The sequence below is a fragment of the Archocentrus centrarchus genome, chromosome 9 (assembly GCF_007364275.1).
Source record: "Archocentrus centrarchus isolate MPI-CPG fArcCen1 chromosome 9, fArcCen1, whole genome shotgun sequence".
Classification (NCBI taxonomy): domain Eukaryota; kingdom Metazoa; phylum Chordata; class Actinopteri; order Cichliformes; family Cichlidae; genus Archocentrus; species Archocentrus centrarchus.
In genome coordinates this window covers 9,377,267-9,404,471 of record NC_044354.1, presented here as the reverse complement: position 1 = coordinate 9,404,471, position 27,205 = coordinate 9,377,267, and the positions used below count along the sequence as shown (strand labels likewise).

Genomic DNA, 27,205 nt, shown 5'->3' with positions numbered 1-27,205 from the left:
AAGTGCCCCTCCCTGTAAATAAAAGCATAAATTCTTGTTTATTTGTCAAGTGCTTTGTGAAAAATAAATGTGAATATTATAATCAGCTGCCTCAGCAGGATGAGCCTTTCATCCTGCAGATATACTCAAACTCCACCATCTGAGCCTGCAGCTGGTGACAATAGTCCTTGTTGGTCTCTGCAGGCTCGATAAGCTCATTGTAGCGGCATTTGAATCAGTTGTCAGTTTCTGCAGTTTATAGTTGGAGTGACCCTCCAGCTCACATCAGTTCTTCCACTCTCAGAGAAAGCAGTTAAATGCCACATAGTCATAATAGCAACCTGGATAGTGATCAGTGATATCATTCATTCAGCCAGATAAGAAAAAAAAAATGCTAAAATTAATTGCCAGATTTACTTGGGTGGCTCTTAGCGTACCTGGGTGGCCTGACAAAGTAAAGTCTCTGTGGGGAAACACTGCTCTCTTGTGTATCAGAGATTGAAGGCAAATTTTTATCTTAAATGAACAAGATGCCTGCTCGCTCGCAGCTCACATAGATGACCTTCATTACTCTCTTTAAGAATCGACTAGTACTACTCTTACTGTAATCACAGAATCTCTTTTTTTTTTTTTTTTTTTCTCCAACATTAATGATGTATAATGCATGGACTGTTTGCTAAAATAATTAGACTTTGTAATGTGAAAATTGCTGTTGCCACAACACTGTTGATGCATCCTTAATGTGTATGCAGTTACAGAAGCACTGTATTTTTTGGTATTGAATATTTGTGTCTGGACTGTAGATGGCAGCCTTGTTGTTCCCTACTCTACTTTTCTAAAACCTAGTCATGAAAAGTCAGTCACCACACTACTAACGATTTCACAGATGGCACTTAAAATGAATTCTGTGTTAATCTGACTGATTTATTAAAAGGAAACTTTTTAATGTATTTTATGTATAGTGTATATGGAATAATCCTAATAAATCCTAATAAATAATGTATTTGTTTTTGTTCAGTATTGTAAACTGTTGGTTATGTTTTGTACTGAGGAGAAGTAAAAACAAAAAAAGAAAACCAAACAAAGCCTGTCTTCATTGGAATGATGAGCTCATAGTGAAGGATTTATCGCATCAGCGTAGGTCTGGATATGCATCAGCTTATTATTCAGTCTGTAAAAGTGACTCGGGTACTTCCTTTGGGACTGAAAAACACTTTTGGACGTGTGAAGGTTGGGTTCTCAAATGCTATCTGGGATAGCACAGCTCTTTGTACAGTCGAGATGACTGTCAGTGTTTCTATTAGGTGCACTTCTCTTTATTCTGAAGGGTTTTTCTTTCTCACTCAGTTTGACAGTGATTTCAGCACTACTTGATCTATAATAAAAATAAGACCGAAAAAGATGCAGCCAGACAAAGCAACAGACATTCCTTGTTCTGGCATTTTTTTGTAGATGTAATTTGACTGCATCAGCTTTAGAAACTATTTTGAAAGGTTTTACTCCCAACTCATCCTGAACTTTTTGCAGACAGAAAATTTTAATTCTACTTTTGTCTGTCTCTCCTTCTCCCCCTCCCTTCTCATGTTTCCTTGCAGATATATCCAGCTATGGATATGGACAGTGCCAGCTCAGTGGTGCTGCAGGCCTTAACCCAAGCTACCAGTCAGGACACAGCTGTGCTCAAGCCTGCGGAGGAGCAGCTCCGGCAGTGGGAGACCCAGCCAGGCTTCTACTCAGTCCTCCTGGTGAGGATATGATATCAAAGAAGAGAAATAAAGCCTGCATCAAAACCACTAAACCTCATAAATAGAGATCTTAATGAATGTGGTGTGTTTTGCTGACAGCTAGGTGCCACTGGGTTTAATTACCAGTTGAAACGGTGTCAATTGAGTGCTTCTTTGTTTTTTAGTAGGATGGAAATGGTTTTCCTCAGCATGAGGACAGGACAAGGATTAAGATATATTCTATCGGAACAGTTTGTCCAGGCAGCTTTGCACCACAATAACTGTAATCACAGCAACAAAGCACAGCTTGTGTATAAGAAATACTCAAAGCTCCATTTAATATTTTGATTAAAAATTTATTTGCAGATTTTTTTTTTTTTTTTTTTTTTTTTAAACCACAGTTGGTCAACTGTCAATATGAAAGAGCATGTGTGGTGACAAAGCTGGTAAACAATGCCCCGACTAGCACCTCACATTTGGTGTCTCTTCACCACAAAGCCCTTGTGGATCCACAGTGAATGCTTGCGCATTTTTTGTTTGCTGTCTAAATCAGGCTTATACGATAAGATGGATTTCACTTTCCTCTCTGCATTTTGTAAAGGAATTGGCTCTGGATGTGTTCTGTCTAGCTAAGCACGAATGATTATTACATCCATGGGAAAGTATTATTTTCCTTTATTTGCGAATAATACAGTGTAGAAAAGTGAGACAACACTGCACGCAACATCCTTTTCAAGTCAGAGTATCTCACAGAAAACCCTTCTCCAAGCTACCACTCTGTGGTTGTGAAATATAGTGAAACTAACAATAGATTTTGTTGTCGGTCTCTCCTCATATTCCTTTCACCATTTTAAGACATAGGGTATGTTACGTTCCTGGCTTCATCAATCTAGTATAGTGATGTCATTCTATCATTCAGACATTTGTGATATTTGTGTTGATGTTGCAGCAGTGATTGAATGAGCCTGCTTCTTGCACAATAATATGTACTATAAATGATCTGACAGTACATCAAGTGATTGTTTTGACGCTTTAGGTTATTTTATTTATTTTTAACTGTGGCAGCTATATGGGGTAGCACGGTGGCGTGGTGGTTAAGCACTGTTGCCTCACAGCTGGGTTCAAATCCACCTTGGCCCGGGCCTTTCCGCATGTTCTCCCCATGTTTGCGTGGGTTTTCTCCAGGTACTCTGCTTTCCTCCTGCAGTCCAAAGACATGCAGTTAGTGGGGTTAGGTTAAATGGTGATTCTAAATTGCCCATAGGTGTGAATGTGAGTGTGAATGGTTGTCTGGCGACCTGCGCAGGCTGTAACCCACCCTATGTAGTTATGCTGATGCATCCATGTACACTTTAGTAAACTTTAGTAAATCACAAAAATGAGTTGTAATGTGTTGGTTATGAAAGACAGCTCTCTGAAGTGAAGTACAAGTAAATTGCTGTTAGGTCCTGATTGATCCTGTCTTTGTTTGGGACATTTTTTTTAAAGTATGGTAATAAATGTAGTTACCACTGTTGTGCTACGTGATAAATATGCTGAGCTCTCTTTCTTTGGAGACACATATGGATGGATTCTGCTGGTGATGATGCTGCAGGTACTGAATCAGTGGAGCAGTATTAAATTAATGATGATGCTGATGAAGGCTACAAACCAAAACACGCTGGTCAAGCAATAAAGTTATAGGTCTTGTCGGAGCTTCAACCTCTTTCATATTCATTTAACTTGGGGGAATACTTTTCCACTTAGCGGCTTCTTTGTTAGATACACAAGTTGAACTGACGCAAATTGAACTGACGCAAATATCTAATCAGCCAATCAAATGACAGCAACTCCATGCATTTAGGTATGTAAACATGGTCGAGATGACCTACTGAAGTACAAATTGAGCATCAGAATGAGGAAGAAAGGTGATTTAAGTGACTTTGAACATGGCATGGTTGTTGGTGCTAGATGGGCTGGTCTGAATATTTTGGAAATTGCTGATCTACTGGGGTTTTCCCCACACAACCATCTCTGGTTTTCACAGACTGGTCAGAAAAAGAGGAGATACCCACTGAGCAGCAGTTCTCTGGGCAAAAATGCCTTGTTGCTGCTAGAGGTCAAAGGAGACTAGCCAGACTGCTTTACATTGATAAGAAAGCAACAGTAACTTGAATAACCAGTCGTTACAACCAAGGTATGCAGAATAGCATCTGTGAATGCACAACACATCGAATTTTGAAGCAAATGGGCTAGATTACACTAGGTGCCACAGCCAGCTAAGAACAGGAAACTGAGCCTACAGTTCACACAGACTGACCAAAATTGGACAACAAAAGATTGGAAAAAATGTTGCCTGGTCTGATGAGTTTCGATTTCTCCTGCCATATTTGAATTTGGTGCAAATAACGTGAAAGCATGAATCCATCCAGCATTGTGTCATTCAGGCTGGTGGTATAATGGTTTCCAGCACCTTGTTGAATTTATGCCATAAACCATCATTTCTGGAGGCAAAAGGGGGTCCAACCCCCTTTAACCAGTTATTTCCGGTTAGAAATAACATGAAGCAAAAAACTAACTTCAGCTCTTGTTCTGGTTTATTACCATCATATTTACAATACAGAATAGCAACATTAACTTTCTTTTTCTTTTTTTTAAGTCTAACTCACTTTTAAAGCATGGGTGCTTTGATGTTTTTGGCATTAGGGGTGGGGTCATATTGCTGGACCCTATCTCAAAATCCCATCTCGGATCATCTTCAGCTTTGAGTTCAGTGTTATCTCTGGAGTCACAGATGATTAAAATTTTCAAGAGATGTTCCTGATACCATGGTCTCTGGCAATTAGGCCATGGTGTTCTGTGTGCACTGTCTCATCTCATTTAGTTTGAGAGCTGTATCTCTCAATCTCTCACCTCTCACAACAGAGATGGTACAGAAGGTGTCAATAAATAAAAAGCCAGCTAACCAAACCAGCTGAATTACTGTTTCAGTGATGGATCTAATAATTTTTTTTGACTTGCGTAGTCAAATAAATTAAACTTTGTTGCTCACTTGACACAGTAAAACTTCAGCTTTTTAAAATTTTTTATTTAAGTCATGTTAATTCCCACATCTCCTAAACTTGAAATATAAGAGCCAAGTTTCTAATCTTTGATATTATTGCGCAGCTCTTTATGAAGCCCCTGCCTTTGCAGTGTTAAAGAATGACTTTGAGAACATGGTAATCAGCAGTATTTTCTGTGGTTACATTTTAAATCTCGGTGATGTTGGCATTTATGCTAAGTAAAACTGCATTAGTGTGGTTGCTTGAGACATTGTAACAAAGTCAGTGTGCCCTGTATTTTAATGGAGCCCTGTCTTAAAGGGCTTGTTACCATCAGAGGACTGTGTCTTTAGACTGATCCCTTTTCTCAAGTGTGGTTTTAGCTTTCACACATCATTAAATAGTCAATCCTACTCATTTGAGTTAACAAGGCACCGTTAACTGAGCATATATATATATATATATATATGTTTCTTTTCCACAGAATATCTTCAACAACCATATGCTGGATGTGAATGTCAGGTGGCTGGCGGTTCTGTACTTCAAAAATGGCATCGACAGATACTGGAGGAGAGTTGCGCCTCAGTAAGTGCTCGCTTGTCTCTCACATTCCCAGCTGCTGTCAGCCTTTCTATCCCACCTTTCCGTTTTAGGCTTTTTCTTTTCTCTCCTGCAGCTCATCTTTTCTTTTCTTGTCTCATCCGTTCCTGTAACAAGTCTATTCATCAGTCTTAATCTCTTTGCCTGATTTTGAAGCTTTGTTATTCTCAAATCTTTTTTGTTATAGATTTGTAGTTGCAATTTTCTGTTTTGTCACAGCCTCTTTTCCTCCATTTTTCCCATTGTCTTACCTTTACCAGTTTTAGCTCACGTCTGCATTTCTCTCCACCACTTTTCACAGCTGCCATTTCCCCTCTTTTTACCTTCTATTCTGATTATTCATATCATTGTCATTTGATTTTATGCTCAGTATATTCTTTTGTGTTTCTTTTGTCTGGTGTAAGATCGGCTTTTAGTATTCAAAGCCTACGGTCATTCTTTGGGTACCTGGCTAGCTGTTAGGTTTGAATTGAACATTTGCTTTTAAACTCACAGGACAGCAGCTGGTCAGAGGTAATCGGTTCTGCCACTCTTTGACCACTTTGAATTATTGCGTTCTTTTTTTCCTTTTTTTTTTGTAAAGTTTTCTCCTCTTACCAAAGTTGATTCACTCATTTTCATTTGTTGGAGTGCTGTGCAAGGTTTTTGGATTATTGATGCGATTACCTTTGGACAATTGCCATTTAGCCAGGGGTTGGATAGTGTGTGACACAGCACAATTCATGTGGTGTCAATGTAGCAAGTGTAGGCAACATTACATAGCATTTTTGTTACAGCAGCTTACAGTAATAGACTGGAACTGAATTAATTTTCTAATTTTAACCATTAAAAAAAATGTAATGCACGTCAAATGTTTAGGCCGATTTTGACTTTCCTTAATATTTCTGAGAGTATCTTGCCAAATTTATTTGACTTGAGTTCTTGAAGTACTCTTTGTGCAGGTACATTTAAATTAGTCATCAGTTACTGGTTAATGCCAGGTTTTTGCATCAGTCTCTTAACAAGCAATCATTAAACAGCAAGCCCTGCCTTTTTATCTCACTTTTTTGGACTTTTAGTTATAGTACTGGGAAGAAAGGTAGATAATGATAAATAGTTTTAACATGTCATTGTTAAAAAAAAGCCTGTTTCCAGCCAGAATAGTATTACTAGATTCCATCACATGCGTACCAGCTCCAATGTTGTTCATCCTGGCTCATTTTAGCATAATTGTGCCACTTGGTGCTAATAGTGCCATCATCAATGTTAATGCAACACCTGTTCTGCTGCTGTGACAAGCCCAGAAGTTCTCTTATGAAAAAGGTCAACTGCCTTTTTACTGTACTTTATGACTAAAGCCTAAATAAGATGGTACAAATGTAAACGGTAATGCAAATTCACAAATGCTTGAGAATTAAAATCAAATCATGAAACTACACAGAAAAATACAATTTTAAATATGAAATAGATGCAATAGATAATGCAATAAATATTGATCCATTTCTTATTAAAAGCCAGGCAAAGAGCCAGATAAAAAATTTTACACTGTTACCTGCTTCTAAGATGTTTCAGTAGCTTCAAGTCAAAACATTAAAACTTAAAGCTGCCTCAACAAAAGCAGAATTCTTTAAACTTAATGTTAAACCTATCTTTTCATGTAGCTATGTGCAGTGTATGGTTTATTGACAGCCTTTGAAAAGCCTTGATCTTAATGCAACCAAAGCAAACACCATAGAAACAAAGACATTTATGAAGGACAGGCTAATCTACATTTTTGGTAGGAGATAAGTTGATTTAACTGAATAGTTATGGTGAGTTTATTTTGTGGAGTTGATGTGAGTCATCTCAGGGTAGAAAATGTAGCGTGCCCTAGTTTGGCAGCTAAATGTCACCAAATTATTAAGAAGACCTAAAGAAGTGCAACTAACCTTTCTGATGAAGTAACACCAAAATGAATCCTTAATAATGCTGAAGTAGAAATTTGCTGAAAAAAGTTTATGAAAGAGTATACAGAAATTATTACATGTAAGCTGGCATCTCTTCTGCATTACTGCTGAGTGAATGACTCACTTGAGCAACCTGCAGTTGCTGGAGAGGTTTTCACACCAAATCTGCTTTTGTTCTACATTTATTGAAATAGAGTTTTTGAAACTACATCTCCCTGCAACATATTATGTGGTTGGAAACAATCACATAACTAGAACAACCTAAGAAATTTTGTGTTGAGTTTTTCCCTTTCAGGAAATCTCCTCTTTCTGTGCATTCTGAGTGCATTTTCTGTGCCTTGCTTGGTTGACTTTTTTTTTTTTTTCCCCCCTGAAATCATCAGATTTTTCTAGCTCCTTACAGACTTACCGGCACAAAATGGGGCTCAGGCACACACTTGCTTACGTTTAATATATCTTTTAATCTTTCCTCCTGTATTTCTTTAAAGCTTGCCTCACCCCCGTATTCCCAAAATATGTGTGTGTAGCAAATCTTGTATTACTAATTCACAATCTCCCTGCAAGTAATTTGACTTCCACCCATCTCTCTTCTCTTTCTGCCATGGGTTACAGCATGAGTCATTCCTCACGCTTCTTCAAATCAAACGCTTTCAGTCTGCCTAACTTCAGCAGCAGTTGAATTAGTCAGAATAGGGCAAATCATAATAAAACAACATATTTTTGTACATATTCACACAAATTGTCACTATTTTGTCCCTATTTTCAGTCTTAGACTTTTTAATGACTTAGGCTATGATTTGGTTTGGAGGATAGCAGGAGGTTTATTCAGAGTTTACTAATTAAATCTTGCATTTCACAGGTCCTACACTATATAATGTAACACATTTAATTGATTTGAATAAATCCCCTAACAATTTGGCTATTCTGTCATATTCATATTTATCATAGTATTAAAGTTTGTGATTTGCACGTCTAGAATCCAAATTGGGATAATAAGGGGTCTCTTAGGATATGTGCTGCATTTGACAATGCCAGGGTATCTGGCACTTGCTCCTCATAATGCGACATGGTGGCTCAGTAGTTGGCATTCTCGCCTTCAGCTAGAAAATTCTGGGTTTAACACTTGGTCCTGTTTTTGTTTAGTTTTTTGTTTTTTTGTTTTTTTTTGTGGAGGATTTGAGTGAATGTTTCTTCACACTACTGTCTGATTACTGTGTCTAAAATCAAAATGAATTAAATAAATGTGCGACATGAGGTACCTGAGCAAAGACACTAAGTCTGCAAAAAAGGGAACATTTACAATATGTTTTCTGTACAATCAGTGGAGGTACAGTAGTGCACAAAAGTCTTGAGCCACTCATTTCTTTATGTTCTCCTGCAAAAATGGGAAGCAGGAGAAGCAATTTCACTTGAGATCATTTCTGATGAGGCTTCAGTAGATGGATCAGCCAGATATGTCAGGATTTTTTTTTTTACTATTTCTTAAGGACGTGACTTTCAGATACATCTGCTGTTGATTGGTCAGTTGGTTCTTTGCTAAGTTGTCTGTGATGTGTAGACACAACACTTCATCATGTGAGTTAGGGGCATTTTTATGCTTGAGTAGTGGAAGGACTGGCCTGAGTGGAAAAAGCAGCCAGTGTCCAAAGAAAAACTTTGAAAGACTTTCAAGCCTGAACACGTGTTGCACAAGCACAAAAAACAAAAAACTACAAGAAAGTCTGGCCTCTTGGAAGAAAAATAAAAAAGAAATGAAGGGTGGTTCGAGACTTTTGCACAGTGTTGTAGAGGCAAAATTACTGCAGGGTAATATCCTTTTAAAATGTACTTATTTATCTGTATATCTTTTCTAATGTGTCTGTTTTTTTAAAAAAAAAAAAAATTTATTAAATGCAACCTTTGTCTTTTTGTCAGCTTTAGTGTTTCATTTCTCTGGACCTCTTTACTTCCTCTGAACAGCTTTTTGGTTATTTTGTTCACAGTGCATTATCAGAAGAGGAGAAGACGTCATTGCGTGCTGGTCTCATCACAAACTTCAATGAGCCTGTCAATCAGGTGAGCAGGGAAAACTGAGATGAAAATAAACCTGTTTGATCCCTGTATACTGATGAAACGAAATGCTGATTTTGATTAAGATTGCTTTTTTTCAAAACCATATAAGGAACAAAGGAACTGACTGAAAGCATTAAGATGCATTTTAGTCTGTCACAAGTTACTCCATAGAATGAGATTTCAAAGTGCTGAACGATGCTAATTGTGCATACTGGGATTTTGTTTGATATTTAACAAGTTTCTTGATAAGCCTTTCTTTTTTGGGGGGGGGCTGTGTGGGGAAGGCTGGAACAAACAAATAATTCAGGAATCAAGCAGTGTAATACATCTGTCTGAAGGGAACATGAAACTTGGCCCTAAATGATGGCCATCCATCTTGGTTTCTGCAGGTTGTATATCCCTGTGGGACAGCTCTCTACCATCCTGACTGATCAGGTCCATATGGCAAGCAATGAATACGATTTAGACACCATATGTCTCACTAGTCACAGCCTCTTGTCGAATCCAAATTTCATGAGGGTGCTTTATGTTTGTGCATGAGAGTGTGAATGTTCCAGTAACTTCTGAACATAATAACTTACTGACATGTAATAATTTGTGAGGATGCAAATGTAACTACTTAGTTAAATGAAACTGTGTAGTGTGAGACCAGCTGTAATGCAAGTCTGTATATAAATGTAAGCATTGAACAGAAAAAAAAAATCATAATCTTAGATAAACGCCTACAAATATAACAAGAAAAACCCACACAAGGCTACCTCAAACTGACATCTGAGAAGGTGTTTTGTTGACCAGGCTGGATGTTTGTTTCATATTCAGAAAACAACAACTAATTATTGCGTGTTCATAGAGTAATAGGAGCTTTAATCTTTATTATACAATTTCCATTAAGTCCTGAGGTATAAAGTGTCTTTTTCAGTTTGAACTTGCTATTAATCTCAAAGGATAAAGTGTCTTACCCGCAGTCTGTGTTAAAGTAATGAGTGGACTTGAGTGATATTTGCTCAGCTGGTGGGCACAGTGGAGAGCCAAGAAAAAAAAAAACACATAACAAGTGAAGCTGTGACCAGGTCATGTGATTCAGGCACAAGCACTCTGTTTTAAAAATCAACTTAATCCATGAAACTGATTCCATTTCTGTCATCTGATATACTGTATATACATTATGTTGTTTGTAAAAGTTTGACATTCTGTGTCACATTTGTTCTAACTACTTATTTTAAAACAGAACAATATAGTAAAATTCCCAAGTTTGCTCTGGCATAATCACCTTCTGCTGTATTTATGCTTTGCCTCTGGCCAACTTTTCTTTCCTGCATGTTTTTCCAACAGATAGCAACCCAGATCGCTGTACTGATAGCCAAGGTGGCCCGTCTGGACTGCCCCAGGCAATGGCCGGAGCTCATCCCCATTCTGCTCGAGTCTGTGAAGGGTCAGGATGGCCTGCAGCAGCACAGAGCGCTGTTAACCTTCTATCATGTCACCAAAACTCTAGCATCCAAACGACTGGCTCAGGACAGGCGACTTTTCCAGGATGTAAGTCCACATTATTAGCCATTTCAGTGTTGATTTAAAATTCAAGTAAAACCTTTTTGCTCCTCATTGCTTATTATTATTATTATTATTAGACATTTACAATTGTTCTTGAGCTGTGTTTGCTCAAGAACAATTGATCTAGCAGTGATCTAGCAGTTGTAAATACCTAAATAAAAGGTAATGTTAGATAATCAAGTAAACAGTAAAACTTTGTCTACTGAATTTTGATGCTCTTCAGGTTGCATCCTTCTGTCTGCAACATGTATTTTTGTTGCTATTTTTCCCCCCTCTTCAGAAGATTTTGAAAATGAATAGATAAATACTAAGATTATCCTGAGAATAGCATTTTTTTCAGTTTCATATTTTGTCTCTAGGAGATGCTGTTTAGCTGCTGTGAGAGGCATCTTTAATATGAGATTTATAGCAACAACATTCCCTTGTCATACACGACTCAAGCATGATTGACTTGTTTGGAAATAGTTATCCGTGTTTCTGTGTCTGTGTGGATATTGTGTTGAGAGAGAAGAATTTGTGAGTTAGTATTTCTTTCCAAGAGCTGGTGAATTTTAGCATACAGCATATAACATTCGATTTAAATTTGAGTAAAAAAGCCATTTGTGAAGAGAAGGGTTTTAGAGGAGTGAGATGATCAAGCAGAGGGAAGATAGAGACCAACAGAGGGTGAAAGACATGAGAAGCTGTGGCTCAGACCAGATAGTTGGATGCAAGGCAGAGGCATCCTGTATGCCAAAATGTGTGCCCTTAGGCAACACAAGAAACAAAGGCAGCCTGAGCCCCATTAAACAGTGCACTCATTTAATGATGCACTGATGACTTTGACACAGAATCTCTCCTCTCCTCTCCTCTCCTCTCCTCTCCTCTCCTCTCCTCTCCTCTCCTCTCCTCTCCTCTCCTCTCCTCTCCTCTCCTCTCCTCTCCTCATCATGTGTGTAATTATTCATAGAAACATTTTCCTTATGCTGTAATTACATTCTCAAATAGTAATTGGATAAGACTGGTAACACTGCTTATTTCATTGGACTTCTGTTTAGTTTGGCAGTGTGAAAGATTAACAGTGTCATTGTAGTGTAAGAGGAACATTAGGGAGAAAGCTAATTCAGAAATTAGGTTCACTTCAGAATCATACAGACTTAAACTTCAAGGCACCTTGATAGTTTTTTTTTTTTTTTTTTTTTTTTTTTTTTTTGATATTCTTTTTGATTTATGGGGTAGGAAATGTAGACCGCAAGAAAATACTGTTTTATACATACAGATGAGCAGGTTATAATAAAGGATTGTAGATGTACAATGGGGGTAAAATAGGGATTAGAAAATAGACTATAGTGCACCTGTAGACTGCAGTGGGTCGGTATTTTCATGAGTGCCCACAGTATTTGGAAAAGTGTGTACTGACCACTTTGTTGTAATTTACCTGTTGTGCAGACAGACCTCCTTCTAGACAGCTGTAATCAGCTTGTAATAAACCTGTAAAACTTTGGTCACATATACACACTTACATATCAGGCCACTGAAACGCCAAGAATGAGGAAGTCATGAGAACAATATGAGGTTGTTTTCTGAACTTGGCTCATCACTTTTAGGCTCCATGCGTTGGATTAGACTGGGATCTGAGAAATGGGAAACGACAAGCTGTAGAGAAATCTCTCCAAAGAAGAAACTTGCCAATCTTGCAGTTTCTCTAAAGAATATATCAAAGCCAATGCTGTGCTGTCAAAGTAGGGATTTCTCTTTGAACAGCCGAACATCAACTTAACCACTGATTCTCAGATTTTTCCCACTTGACTCTTGAGTGTTACCAACAGCACATAGTTCCTCTGGCTACGAGTTACTTGGTTCCTTTGTTTGATATGTTGTATTCACAACTTTCCACAGACTAATTTTCATGTGGGTGTTTTGTTTATCTTAAGTGCCAAACACAACGCTACAATGCTTTAATATCTAGTCACTATTTGAAGAGTTAATGAGATTTAATCGTTAGCATTTTTATTTTTCCCCCTTTTTTAAAAAAAACAAACAAAAAAACTCTTATTTATAAATTTAACACCTACTCTTTCGCTTTGGCAGATTTTTTAGATTTTCTAGCAGACATTGTCCCACTTGGCTGATAGAACTGAGTTTTTTTATCTACCTTTGATGATCTTGTTTTGCATCTACAGGAGCCTGCCATCACGGAAAAAAAAGTGTAATTGGTTTGGTCCCAAGTAATACTATGGCTGTGACTGTAATTGGAAGTTAATTTAGAGCTAAGTTAGACCTGTGACTCATTGATCCATCTTTCCTTCCTGTTTGTTTGTGTATTTATTATTATGTGAAAGTTATTTGCATTAACATCAGTGATTGAGTTTCTGATGTTATAGGGATGTGCTGATTTATTGGCCGTTCATCAACACCGGCCTTTTTGCCTGCCATCGCCATATAAACAAATAAGAAAACATTTACTGATGGCAGTGGCCGATGTTTATCTGTTGTCACATTAAATTACTGGCAAAGTGATCCAAGAGGGTTTGCTGAAATGATATTTTTAATACAAATAAACATAAAAATGAATTACAATGAGAACTAAACAAAAACTTCAGTATAGGCTATTGTACAAAGTACTACTTTAAACACTGGTATCGGCCCTGAATTTCTTACGCATTTATGTTTGTTCTCACATGTTGAGTGAAATGACCTCAAATGCTTTTAAGACCCAAATTAACCTAGGTGTGCCTGACCAAAATGTTAATGTGTATGTTGGCAGCTGGCATCAGGCATCTACAGCTTTGCATGCTCCCTGTGGAGCCATCACACAGACTGCTTCCTCCAGCAGATCTATGCCAGAGATGAGGCTGCGGCACTCGGCTCACTGGAGAGGACACTGCTCTCTCTTAAAGGTAGCAACACTTGCCCAGACACACACATGTGCACGCACACACAACAAACCTGCATTATCATGCAAAGACATGCAGTGATCTATTAACACAGCGTGGTAATATCATAATCACGATCCACCATCTGATAAAAAGATAGAAAATTGAATGCAAAGATGGAAACATTTATATACGCAGCTACTTTGTGAAACACTAATTATGTAGAGATGTTGAATATAGTTAATTTACAATTAGTGAAAATCCTGCATAATAAGGGTTTTGTGCTCCTTTTAGTGCTTCGCAAACTGACAGTCCATGGATTTCAAGAGCCACAACAGAATATGGAAGTAATGGTGAGTCTCAAGTTATTTCAGCAGTGCCTGCTATAGAACCTCTCATATTTTGGAAAAGCTGATATTTTCCTGTTGATATTTTGGGTCAAAAACGACTCCAATCACAGCATGCAAAATATGGATGGCCATGATGATTCAAAGTGCCTTGAGCCTTGTCTCGGTTCAAAGAGTCAAGAGCTCTTCTCTCACTGCTAGTGTGAAGAAAGTTCAACTCTATGAAACTGTTAATTCAATTTAGTTTAAATCTGGTTTAAAAAAAAAATCTTCAGCATGTGTCTGGATAGGGCTTTGGTTTCCTCATGGCTCAGAGTTAATGGAATCATTTGCACAAACTGGCCCAGCTCTTTGAACTCCAGCGTCACATTCTGACTATCTCATGTTTGGTGAAAGAATACTAATGAATGTTGAACAAGAATAATTGATAAACCATGTTCCTGGTTATTTTTTAAGAATTCAAAGACTAATTTTTGATTTTTTTTTTTTGCCAGGAGAATTCATGCTCGGAATTTTCAATGTACTAAAATGAAATGGAAAGCATTTTGGTGCGTTTACCTGTACCTAAACTTTGAGTACACTGTGTACAATCCTGTAATGCTGCTAACTATACTGAAGATTTTTATTTATTTATTTACTTTTTTATTTTAAAATTAGATAACCTCTTTAGAAAAGCAAATTGAATGCACTTAGGACTAAATTATCTACTAGTGCAGAGAAACAACAGGTAGAAACCTTTATGGTTTCTGATTTTCAAGCTTTCAGGTGCTTCCTAACATGCAGTAAAGGTAACTTCTTTTGAATAACTGAAAATATTACCTCAAACTGCCATACTGTAGGCGTATGCAAGTAAAAAGAACAAATGATTTTTATAAAAAAAATGCCATCAGTAGTATTTCTTATTTTTCTGGGTGCATACTTAGTCAGGGTCCCCTAGTAGATGAGAGCACTGGCATAACAATATAGTCTGAGACAAATGTGATGCAGTATGTGAAAAATATTCACAAAATTTTCTTTTTTTTATGTTTCATAAAATTTTAGAACTTCTAGATTAATATGCAACCCCCCTGCCCCCATTTAATTTATCTATCTTTATTTTCTGTGAATTTTTAACTTCAAGACTAATACTAATAATAATACTAATACTAATTCTAAAATGTAGCGTGGTCTTAATCCAATTCCAAGTTTCATACAGTGTAAGGAAATTGACAAGACTCAAACTGTTGTATTTTTTCCCCCCTTTTTTGAAAGCACTGAGTAATCCTCGATGGTACAGGCTGGAGAATGTTCGTGAACCTCTGTGTTAATGACTTCACCGAAAGCTATTAGGAGTCAGGTTTTCCAATTAAGGAGATTAGATTGGAGGTGTGGGTTGTTTATTGTTGCCCTCCCTGAAAGTAAAGACTTTCAGTAACAACTTTGACATAAAGATATACTTGAAATTACCAAAAATTGCTTTGTGTGTGTGTGTGTGTGTCTATATATATATATATATATATATATATATATATATATATATATATATATATATATATATATATATTATGGAATGCCATTTAGGAAATTATTATATATATATATAAAAATAAGAGTCTGAATATATTGAATGATGTCTGAATATATTGAATGAAAGTCTGAATATATTGAATGAAACTTGAATATATTGAATGAAACCTGTGGTCACGGAAGCGCCATCTAGTGTTTTCGTTACGTAAAGCGCATAATGTCGCTACAAGAAGCGGCACTATGAGTCAATCTGCAGTTCATCTTCACTGTTTCATCGTGGAAGACCAAATGCAGCGAACCTCTCAGGTCAGACAGCTCCTGCATGCAAGCTAACATTACGCAGAACATGCACAGGCACCCTCCACAACAACAGGCCCTGTCTAGAATCTGAGATGTGGATGTGGAAGGCATGTTCTGCTTATTGTTAGCTTGATACGCAGGAGCTGTCTGACCTGAGAGATTCACTGAATAAAACTCTTCATCAGTAGTATGATTAGGAACACTGCTGCTAGCATTATGTTGGCCAGTTCATGCATTTGCCAGGGTGTTAATTAGCTACTCATTATTTAGGATTTCTGCCACTAAATTCCCTGCAGATTGACTCAGTGTCATTTCTTGTAGCGACATTATGTGCTTTACGTAACGAAAACACTAGATGGCGCAAGAGCTTCCGTGACGTCAGTTTTCATTCAATATATTCAGACTTTCATTCAATATATTCAGACTTTCATTCAATATATTCAGACTTTCATTCAATATATTCAAGTTTCGTTCCATATATTCAGACTTTCATTCAATATATTCAAGTTTCGTTCCATATATTCAGACTTTAATTCAATATATTCAGACATCATTCAATATATTCAAGTTTCATTCAATATATTCAGACATCATTCAATATATTCAAGTTTCATTCAATATATTCAGACTTTCATTTTATATATTCAGACTTTCATTCAATATATTCAGACTTTCATTCAATATATTCAGACTCTTATTTTTATATATATATAATAATTTCCTAAATGGCATTCCATAATATATATATATATATATATATATATATATATATATATATATATATATATATATATATATATATATATATATATATAAAATAAAGAAAAAAATTCCGTTTGTCCTTTTGTCTTTGATACAGTGTAAGTCGTCGCAAAAGGTCAATGAGTCATTAACATTAAGAGTGTGCTCATTGGCTGTTGTGCTGTCTCTGTCTTTGTGCTTCTTCTGTTATGTTTCTGTCATTTATGACTTTTATTGCTTTATTTGTTTTTTATTTTTTTCAGCTTGTAGATGGCAAGGACATTTTATGAAAGAAACATTTCTGTTTACTGCGCCCTGTTTATCCACTAATGAGACAACTTTTTAGCTTCCAGGCTGAAGGTTATAAGATGGTCAAAATATTTTCATTAAACTGTCGTCTGCCTATAGTTTTCACTGGTTATTGTAATGTTTTGGAGTTAATGTTTCATATTCAGATTGTGTTGCTTTTCTTACTAAATACTACTTTATTATGTTTAATAGTTTTAATTATTTTGTTTTTTCAGTCACCTGATGCTGAGTTAACAGGAAAATATGTCTACAAAAAAAAGTGTTCACCCACAGGTTGAGGGTGTTGCAATCTCAACCTACTGTTGCACCTTCTTGTATTTTTTTTTCTGTGATTTTGAGAAATATTTTGTTTCTTTGTTTTTCCGTTGCCTTACAGACATGGGAAAAATTGTTGGTACCCATCTATTAAAGAAAGAAAAACGCACAATGGTCACTGAAATAACTTGAAACTGACAAAATTAATAATAAATAAAAAAATTACTGAAAATTAACTAATGAAAATCAGACATTGCTTTTGAATTGTGGGTTAACAGAAATATTTCAAAAAACAAAACTAATGAAACTGGCCAGGACAAAAAAAATTATGGTACCCCTAGAAAAGATTAAAAATAATTTTACCATAGGAACATGTCAAACCTGTAATTGTGTAGTGTAATTAACATCACAGGTGTCTTCTAACTTGTAATCAGTCAGTCTGCCTGTTTAAAGGGTGAAAAGTAGTCACTGTGCTGTTTGTTATTGTGGTGTGTACCACACTGAACATGGACCACAGAAAGCTAAGGAGAGAGTTGTCTCAGGAGATGAAAGAGGCAGTTATTGACAAGCATGACCTTGACCTGAAGGTTAAGTTACTAAGGCTCAGGTAAGATACTAATGCACTCCAATAAGGTTTACTGAGACCTGGTAATTATGTGTTCTAGAACTTGTACTTCCGGTGGGTTTATGCCACCTAATGATAATGCCACTAATCATCATTTAGATGATTTTGAATGTTTTTAACTATGCTCCATGGTATTTATTTAGGTTTGGACAGATAAAATGTCAAACTGTTTCTAAAATATCTCCTGCGATGGTTTATGGATGTGCCATGCTCTTTCATCAGATTAGTACTTGAAGAATTTGATGACTTGTCACCTCTCATTTTGCTCTTCCTTTGATGGATGTAATGATGAAGAAAACCCTTTTAATTCATATTACATGATCTAATTTCCAGTTCCATTTCAAGTTCATGTTTCTGTCAGGGACTTTAGTGAAGTGTCTGCAGGTTACCAGGTTGCTTGATCTGCTTCAGTGATTTTGATGGCTTATATATCAAATTTTCTATAATAGAAAAATGTTTTGACACAGAAAGAATCAATGCTATAAGATGAGCCTGATATCATAGGTAAAAAGGACACCTTTTATACGCTATAACTTAATTTGACTAACCACACATCCCACATGGTGATATTATTAAAATCCTGGAAAATGTATCCAAAATGCTCTTAGAAAAAAATAAAAAGTTGTAAACCATAAAAAGACTTTGTTTTGGGGTTGTAATACTTGGAGTGGGTGTGAAATGGATTTGATTTGAAATTGATGGAAATTTTTAATAGAGCCTAAATGTCAATTTCAGGCTGGAAAATTTCACATGGCTCTGTCCTCTACTTATGAAGATATGAGCCCTCAAGAATATAGAAATAAATAAGGCAAAAAGCACAAAATTTTGACCAACTCAAAAATTGTCTATAGTAGAATTTTGCACCACTTTATTGAATAAACAGAAGTTATTATACAAAAAAATTGAGCTTTTTTTTTTTTTTACATTGAATGTCCCTGTTCATGTACTGTGCAAAAGTCCTGAGCCACCCTTCATTTCTTTGTTTTGCTTCTTGTGTCATTTTCTTTCATTCATTCATTCATTCATTCATTCATTCATTCATTCAAGTGGTCCTGAGCAATAGTCATCCAGGCATTCTGAAGGTTTTTCTTTGGACATTGGCTGCTTTTTCACTAATTTTCAGTACAGCTATTGTACATTTTCAGAAGAATGAATTTTAAGTCACTTAACACTGACACATGAGTCATTCAAGCATGTAAAGGCACTTAATTCAAAGGATGAACCAGTATTGTCTACACATAACAGAGAACATAGCAAAGAACTCATTTTAAATTGGATATTTAAGCACTTTATAATTTCCCATTATTTTAGTTCAATCTATGAAAAGCACCAAAGCAAACATGGTTGGACAGACATTACCTGGCATATCACGGCATGGTTTGAAGTGCCCTAAAAAAAGAAAAAGAAAAAACAGGACAAAAGAACTGGCAAGCCTTAAACTATCTACAGCAGATGAAGAATATCATAAAGTCATACCCTTAAGAAATAGGAAAAAGTCCAGCAAAGACCTGAAACAGAGTCTGAGAGGTGCATCTGGCCCTTCAAGTGATTTGTTTCCTGAAGCCTCATCAGAAATGGTTTCAGTGGGAAAGATGGTTGTAAAAAAGCCATCCTTAAGCAAGAGAAAGAGGGAGAAAAGCTTTGATATAGCCAAATGACACTGATCAGGCATAACAATATTGTGTTGGTCCCACTTTTGCTGCCAAAGCAGCCCTGACCTGTCTCCAGCACCATGAACTCGATTAGACCCCTGAAGTTGTGCTGCAGTTGCACCAAGCAACAGATCCTTTAAATCCTGTAAGTTGCAAGATGGAGCCACAATGGATTGGACATGTTTGTCTAGCACGTCCCACAGATAGTTGATTGGATTTAGGGAATTTGGAGGCCAAGTCAACAACTCAAACTCGCTGTTGTGCTCCTCAAACCATTCCTGAACCATTTTTGCTTTGTGCCAGGGCGCACCATCCTGCTGAAAGAAGCCACAGCCATCAGGGAATACTGTACAGGGTCTGCAATAAAGCTTAGGTAGGTGGTACATGTCAATGTAACATCCACATGGATGGGACCCAAGGTTTCCAAGCAGAACATTGCCCATACTCGGATTAAAAAAAAAAAAAAAAAACACACACACACACACACACACACACGCAATGGAACACCATCAGTTGTGCATTGGCCCCTCCAGAGACCCGACCTCAGCATTATTGAAGCAGTGTGGGATCATCTTGACAGAGAGTGGAACAAAAGGCAGCCAAAGAAGAGTTTTGAATGTCCTTCAGGAAGCCTGGAGACTATTTTAAGAAATTACAAGAAAGCTTGCCTAAGGAGAGCTCAGGCTGTGTTGAAGAGTAAATGTGATCATACCAAACATTGACTTTGATGCTTGTTAGAATTGTGCAAACTCTGTTCTTGCCTTATATACTGTATGTCTATGTATGTTGGCACGTTTCAATAAATCCCTCCACCTATTTTCCTAGAAAAATATAAAAAATGGAGAGGTGGGTCAAGACCTTTGTGCACAATACTGTATTGGTTTTACAGTGCAGTGTGTTCAAATTAAAAACTTTCAAAAGAATGAGCAGTGCAGTCATCTGTTTAAATTTGGCACTGCCCATGAACTCTACTTGGTGTGTCACAGCCCTATGGCAGTAGTTTATGGAGTTCATACTTATGGTCCCATTACAAATCTGTTTGACAATGAATCTCGTTACACATGACATGAGCATTTTTGAAAAGACTAGGTTTGCTTTCGTCTCACCACACTGGCTACATTACTGCAGAACTGCAGTGAGTTGGAAAATACTGTCTCTAAGAATAAAGGATATTGTCACTTTGCACACAGACTGCCACAGTGATGAATTGTAAAACTCATTTTGCAGCTGGTAATCTTCCTGACTTGATTGTCAAACAATCACTAAAAGAGTAGCAATAGAATCACAATAGCAGTTTGTTCAGCAGAAACAAAAAACACTATAGCTGGGTGAATAACATCCAGGAGTTTTCCATCTTTTAGGCACTCCATCCCCCCAAAATTATGCATTAAAAATGCACATTCACTTGAGCTATTGTAATACTGGTCTGTGCCCTTATACATGATCACAGAGCTAAAACATTCACTACTTAAATTGCCACTCACTGGTTTTCCCTTAGATCTTTTCTCAAAGTGAACTTGCCTATTTGACACTCATCTCCCTTTTTCATCTCCTCCTCCTCACAGTACTGCTGATATACCCATTTGATGACTATCACTCTGTATCCATTTTCCATTGCTGTACATTTTGCTGATATTTGTTTGCTTTTCTCCTCATCCTTGTGCATTCTTCCCTAGCATTGCTATCACCCTCAATTCTCTTCCTCTTTAGTTCCAGAATATTTTTTTGATGTGGCTGATTTGGTTGAAAATATCTATTTTGCACTCCCTTTTACATTTTGTAATTTCCTGCTCCATTTTACCTTTTTCCATCCACCTTGACGATGCCTCTCTTTCTAAATCCCACCATGAACATAGCAAACACTTGCTGTGATCTGTGTTCTCTATAATTTTCCACGCTGTCTTCTGTGCTCTACTAGTGACCCTCTGTTTCTTCACTAAATCTTTTAGGACCTTTAGTTGTTCACTAGTCTGTGTTGCCTCAGTGTGTGATTAATGCCACTGCTGTTGACCTCATGGCTGAACATTAATGCAGAACTAAACAGATTGCCTCTCCATCTATCATCTATTTTCCCATGCTTAGTCATGACTACACCAGGCTAGAGAAAATTGATTCTCTTTCATACTGAGTAACTGGCGCTTTTATAAATATGTACTCTTGAGTAAAGCTGCAAGTGTGCCCACCCACACATATACTGAACAACACACCAAAGTTATTCCCATGTCAGTAAATGTGCTTCTGGGAAATACTAATGAAGCAATCATCAGTGATTCACATGCAAAAATGTCAGAGATTAAACTTTATTTCACCCTGTCTTCCTGTCTAGGGGTTCCTGAATGCAGTGTTTGAAAGGCTAAAACAGTTCTTGGAATGCTGTGAGTACACGTTGCTTTCTTTTTCTGAAGTATCTGATTGTAGGCTTCACTCTTTGATAAACAAGTTAGTGGTGCTTCATCTAGTACATGCAGAAAGCATTTCCTTAAGTCTGGGATAATTTATGATTTCCAAAGTTAGATGGTTGAATTGAAAATTGAAAGTTCAGATAGAGTCATCCTAAGGGACCTTGTTTTTCATTAAGTTATGTTCTTAAGTATTAGAATATAGATAGAAAATGTCTGATTACAAGTTTTGCTTACTTAAAAAACAGTTTGGATTAAAGAGGTCATAATCTATGAAAGTTTTGTCTTAGGAGAGCAGGTAAAATATGTCATGAATTGTCTTTGGATAATTATGCGCACGTAGTTGTGAACATAAGATCAAAGTACCAGAAAAGTCGAAACAGTCCCACCTGTCAGCCCCTCGTATCCTATCCTTTGTCTCCTTTTCTTGAAGTTCTGGTGGTTTAGCATTGATAATGAGTCTTTACTGTGTGGTTTCTCAGGTTAATGGCCTGTTTTTACTGGAACTATAGTTTTATATTCTAGTTCTGAGCAATAATTGTTGTAAATCTGTTATCTTATTTGGCAGAAATCTATGCATTTTACTTTGGTTTTTTTTTCCTGAGAATTTGATGAGAAAAGTGGTTGATAAACCCTGAATACTAATACTCCCTTCCTAATACTAGATATTTTATGCTTTGGTTACTGTGTAAATGAAATTATGAAGTGGAAGTGTCTGTAGTGTTAGTGTTTAAACAGCAACTAGAGCTATAGCAGCTTAACTTAGCCCCTGTGTTTTTGATGTCTAATGTCTCTGCTTATATTGGTAAGTAGACTGTAGTCAACAGAATTTATGAAGGCCTTTTAAATAAACTTTGACTGTATTACTGTATCTGCATTATAATCAACCTGGTCCTTTTTGGCCACATCAACTATCTTTATAGAGCTGTGATGTTATATTTGTTGCAACTTCTGCTGCCTCCTTGACTGGCTCTCCATGAGTTTTTACCCTGATAAAGAATATATAAAAGCCACTTTTGCCAAAATGTGATAGCAACTTCTACCGTTGACAGGAGTCTGAGGAGTCTCACTCAGAATGAATTGATATCATTCATGAGAGATATGTTTGACAGATTATAGGCCAAAAAGTAATTTACGCCAGTTTCAATACAGCAAAAAAAAAAAAAGTTTTTTTTGGCAAATACCAAAAATCACTTTTTGGCACAACACCGGTAAAAAGGCAAGAGAAAGAGAGATGCTGGTGTCGGCTGTCACACTGAAGCTCGGTCAGCTCCAGCTGCAGGTGAAGCGTCATCAGGGTCAGCATCAAAACATGGTTGTTGAACTCACCAGGGAGTGATGCTCTAATCGCTGCGTACCGTTTTGTTTGCACACCTGTACTGACAACCATGACCTCCTGCAGAGCTGGGAAGCGTGTGCAGCTTTGTTTACAGCGAGGGGGGGTGGGGTGGGGGGGATTTCCCCTTGGTGCCGAAGCGAAGTCCAGAACAGGGTGTCGGTTGAGGATTTCAGCTTTCCGGGCCATCTCAAACAGCCTCCAAAAGTCACTGGGAAAAAATTGCTAAATTTCTCACTAGTCACAGCATCGGCTGCAATTGGTCAATCATTCAATCTTCCCCTCTTCTTTTGAAGCAGTTGGCAGATATCTGTTCCACGATATGAGTTAAAAAGAGGAATCCCATGCTGAGTTGTATTCATTGCTTGGTCCTGCAGGCTAAAAATAACGTGGGCCATATAAAATCCGAGCTTGGGCCATGTTTGACTCGTGGGCCATAGTTTGGACACCCCTGCACTAGGGTTTAAATACCTGGGGCCATCCACCTTTTGGATTTGGAACTGAAGAAGCCTCTTGGATAAGAGGTGAAACATCTGTCAGAATCAAGTCCAGTCCCTTTTTTTTTTTTAAAGCTCAAGACTATTCACTGGAGAGGCAACAAGAAGGCAATCCCTAGAAAGGGGATTGATTTTGCAGGTAGTGGCCACAGACCATTGCTCTTTCCGTATCCATCCTGACTTATTTTTTCTCTAGTTTTGCTTTTTTGGTAGCATCCTTGCCACCGTAGATAGCATGAGACAGTACCTGCAGCCCATTCAGTTTGCACAGGTAGTCTAGGTCTTCTAGAATGGCACATCCGTATATGGCATTGCAAGAAAGTTTGCTGTGTGTCCCAGAACAGTCTGAAGAGGAGGAGATACCATGAGATGAGCCATTACACAAGGAGAGCTGGACAAGGTTGTAGAAGGGTATCAACCCAGCAGCAGGGCCAGTATCTGTTTCTCTGTGCAGGGAGGAACAGGAGGATGTTTGCCAATGACCCACAATATGACCTCCACAAGCTTGCTAATGTGCATGTTCCTAAGCAAACTGTCAGAAACAGACTCCATGAGAGTGGCGTGAAATCCCAAAGTCCTTCAGTGGGACCTGTGCTCACAGACCAACACCATGGATGTTGAGGCCTCATTCCACCTTCATGGAGTCTGTTTCTGACAGTTTGCTCAGAACTTGTAATGATCAAGTGTTCCCTTAATATAGCAGTTTAGTTCCTCCAGTTTAAAGGCTCTTTATCCCCTTGGTAGTGGATTTCCATCCAGTGGGATCTACTTAGTTCATTGGCAGTTATGTAAACTCACTTTTCTTTTCATCTCACTATTTATGGTCTCTTTTTCTTTTCTATAAAAGTTTGTCCTAGCACCCAATCAGTTTGAGATAAATCTCAGACACAACTCCACCATCTGCCGTAGCAGCAGATGTTGCAGAAAAATATCATTAGCAATATCAGCCAGTACTATCACTTCTAATATTCACCCTGCTGATGGCAATGGAGACAGGATCATGGTCCTGTTGGTATTTGGGCCTGACAGATAGGGAAACGGAAAGGCAGCTCAGTGCGTCTGGTGAGAAATATCAGCTCTGCACAGTCTGATAAGGTCAGCTATATACGCTGTTTTTTTGGGGACAGTGTTTGTGGTCCTTTCTGATGTCAGACTCTTTATCTTTTGGGTTTGTACTCCAAGGGAGGTTACCTGTCTATTTTTGTCAGTCACTATATTCTAATATATAGTGTAATAGTAATATAAATGTATAAATGTATATATTTTTTCCTGAACTACATATCTTTTAGAAACAATGAATACAGGTTTAATTCATCTATCTGTTTCTCTGCTTAGATGAAAAGATTTTGTTGGCTTTGATGTTGATTCCTTAGTAACTTGGATGACTTTGCACATCTACTAAATTACCATCTGTTGCATATGAACAGAGAAACAATGGCACGAACACAAAGTCTGTTAAATGCAGTAAAATCAATTAAGTTTTGAAAAAGTAAACAAAGCAATCATTCAACCTTTTAGCTTTATTGAATGAACCTTTCGTCATGTAAAATTAATACTTGCTGATAGATGCTTTAGTGTGTATGAAGCTAAAGGAAATGATGACCTTGCGCACTCACAGATGGTTGGAGGATTGTGCAAGACTGTTATTGGCTGAGCTGATTTCATCAATGAGTTAGGGTTCCTTGGTATTGGACCCACTGCTGTTTATTCTGTACACAGGAGAATACCCTTTTTATGTTGAGGATATCATTTTGTACACTAGAGATGCCATTGGATTAAAGGGTACTTTTGAAGACCTGCATTTCATTGTTTATTTTACTTTAAGACACTAATTTACAAAGTGAACATCATGCTACATTGAGGTAATTGGCATTGTAATCCACATTGGGGAAGCATTTATTCAAATCAAGGTCAAACTTAGGTTATTTTCTTTTAGTCCAAGTACTTTCTGATACCAGGAGTTTCCAACTGTGGCCATTAGAAATTATACAGATTTTAGATGGGTCCCCATTGGATTAAGTTTCCAGACTTTGAGACTTTATCCAACTTTTATATTGAGTACTTCCAAAAGCTTATGCTAAACAACTTCCTTAAAAATTAGTTAATTTTTACATTGTTAATAGAGTAAGCATTAATCCGCTATGGCAGTTATGCCACTATATTGCCAACACAGGACTATAACACAGGAGATAGCATGTGTGTGTTAGGGTTATGTGGCTGTTGCTGCCATCTAGCAGGCACTCTATCTTTAAAGGCTTTTCTGTCTAAGCTTCTGAACATTTTGAACAACAACACACCTCACATTCATGACATATATGCAATATATTGCCAGAAGTATTCACTCACCCATCCAAATCATTGAATTCAGGTATTCCATCACTTCCATGGCCACAGGTGTATAAAACCAAGCACCTAGGCATGCAGACTGCTTCTACAAACATTTGTGAAAGAATGGGTCGCTCTCAGGAGCTCAGTGAATTCCAGTATGGTACTGTGATCGGATGCCACCTGCGCAACAAGTCGAGAAATTTCCTTGCTACTAAATATTCCACAGTCAACTGTTAGTGGTATTATAACAAAGTGGAAGCGACAACTCAGCCACAAAGTGGTAGGCCACGTAAAATCACAGAACTGGTTCAGTGGATACTGAGGCACATAGTGTGCAGAGGTCGCCAACTTTCTGCATAGTCGCTACAGACCTCCAAACTTCATGTGGTCTTCAGATTAGCTGAAGAACAGTGTGTAGAGAGATTCATGGAATGTGTTTCCATGGCTGAGTGGCTGCATCCAAGCCTTATATCATCAAGTGCAATGCAAAGCTTCAGATTCAGTGGTTTAAAGCACACTCCCACTGGACTTTTAGAGCAGAGGAGAGGTGTTCTCTGGAGTGACAAATCAAGTGTCTCCTTCTAGTAAACCGATGGACAACTGTGGGTTTGGTGGTTGCTAGGAGAACAGTACTTGTCTAACTGCATTGGGCCAAGAGTAAAGTTTGGTGGAGGTGTGATTATGGTGTGGGGTTGTTTTTCAGGAGTTGGACTTGGTCCCTTAATTGAATGGAACTTTTAATGTTTTAGCATACCAAGACATTTTGGATAATTTTATGCTCCAAACTTTGTGAGAACAGTTTGGGGATGGCCTCTTCTTGTTCCAACATGACTGCACACCAGTGCACAAAGCAAGGTCCATAAAGACATGGATGAGTGAGTTTGGTGTGGAAGAACTTGACTGGCATGCACAGAGCCCTGACCTCAACCTGATAGAACAGCTTTGGGATGAATTAGAGTTTAGACTGTGAGCCAGGCCTTTTTGTCCAACATCAGTGTCCGACCTCACAATTGTGCTTCTGGAAGAATGGTCAAAAATTCCCATAAACGTTGAAGTTTTTATAGCTGCAAAGGGTGGGGCGACGTCATATTATGGGTGAATACTTCTGGCAATAAGTTTGTGTGTGTAGAGAGAGAGAGAGAGCGCTCTAGATATCGTAATACAGTTAGAACAATATGTTGCTTAGATCTAAACTCATTTT

The 27,205-nt window shown here is 37.6% G+C and overlaps 1 protein-coding gene across 1 annotated transcript in view; it reads left to right on the top strand.

Moving 5' to 3' along the window:
• The first annotated feature begins 1,578 nt into the window (after nt 1–1,578).
• ipo11 (importin 11) overlaps nt 1,579–27,205 on the top strand; it is a 116,860-nt gene continuing 91,233 nt past the window's right edge. The window contains exons 1-7 of the mRNA XM_030738305.1: nt 1,579–1,724; nt 5,211–5,311; nt 9,234–9,306; nt 10,636–10,839; nt 13,601–13,733; nt 14,004–14,062; nt 21,771–21,819. Of these exons, the coding sequence (XP_030594165.1) occupies nt 1,587–1,724; nt 5,211–5,311; nt 9,234–9,306; nt 10,636–10,839; nt 13,601–13,733; nt 14,004–14,062; nt 21,771–21,819 (757 nt within the window). The 5' untranslated portion in view covers nt 1,579–1,586. The remainder of the gene's footprint in view (nt 1,725–5,210; nt 5,312–9,233; nt 9,307–10,635; nt 10,840–13,600; nt 13,734–14,003; nt 14,063–21,770; nt 21,820–27,205) is intronic.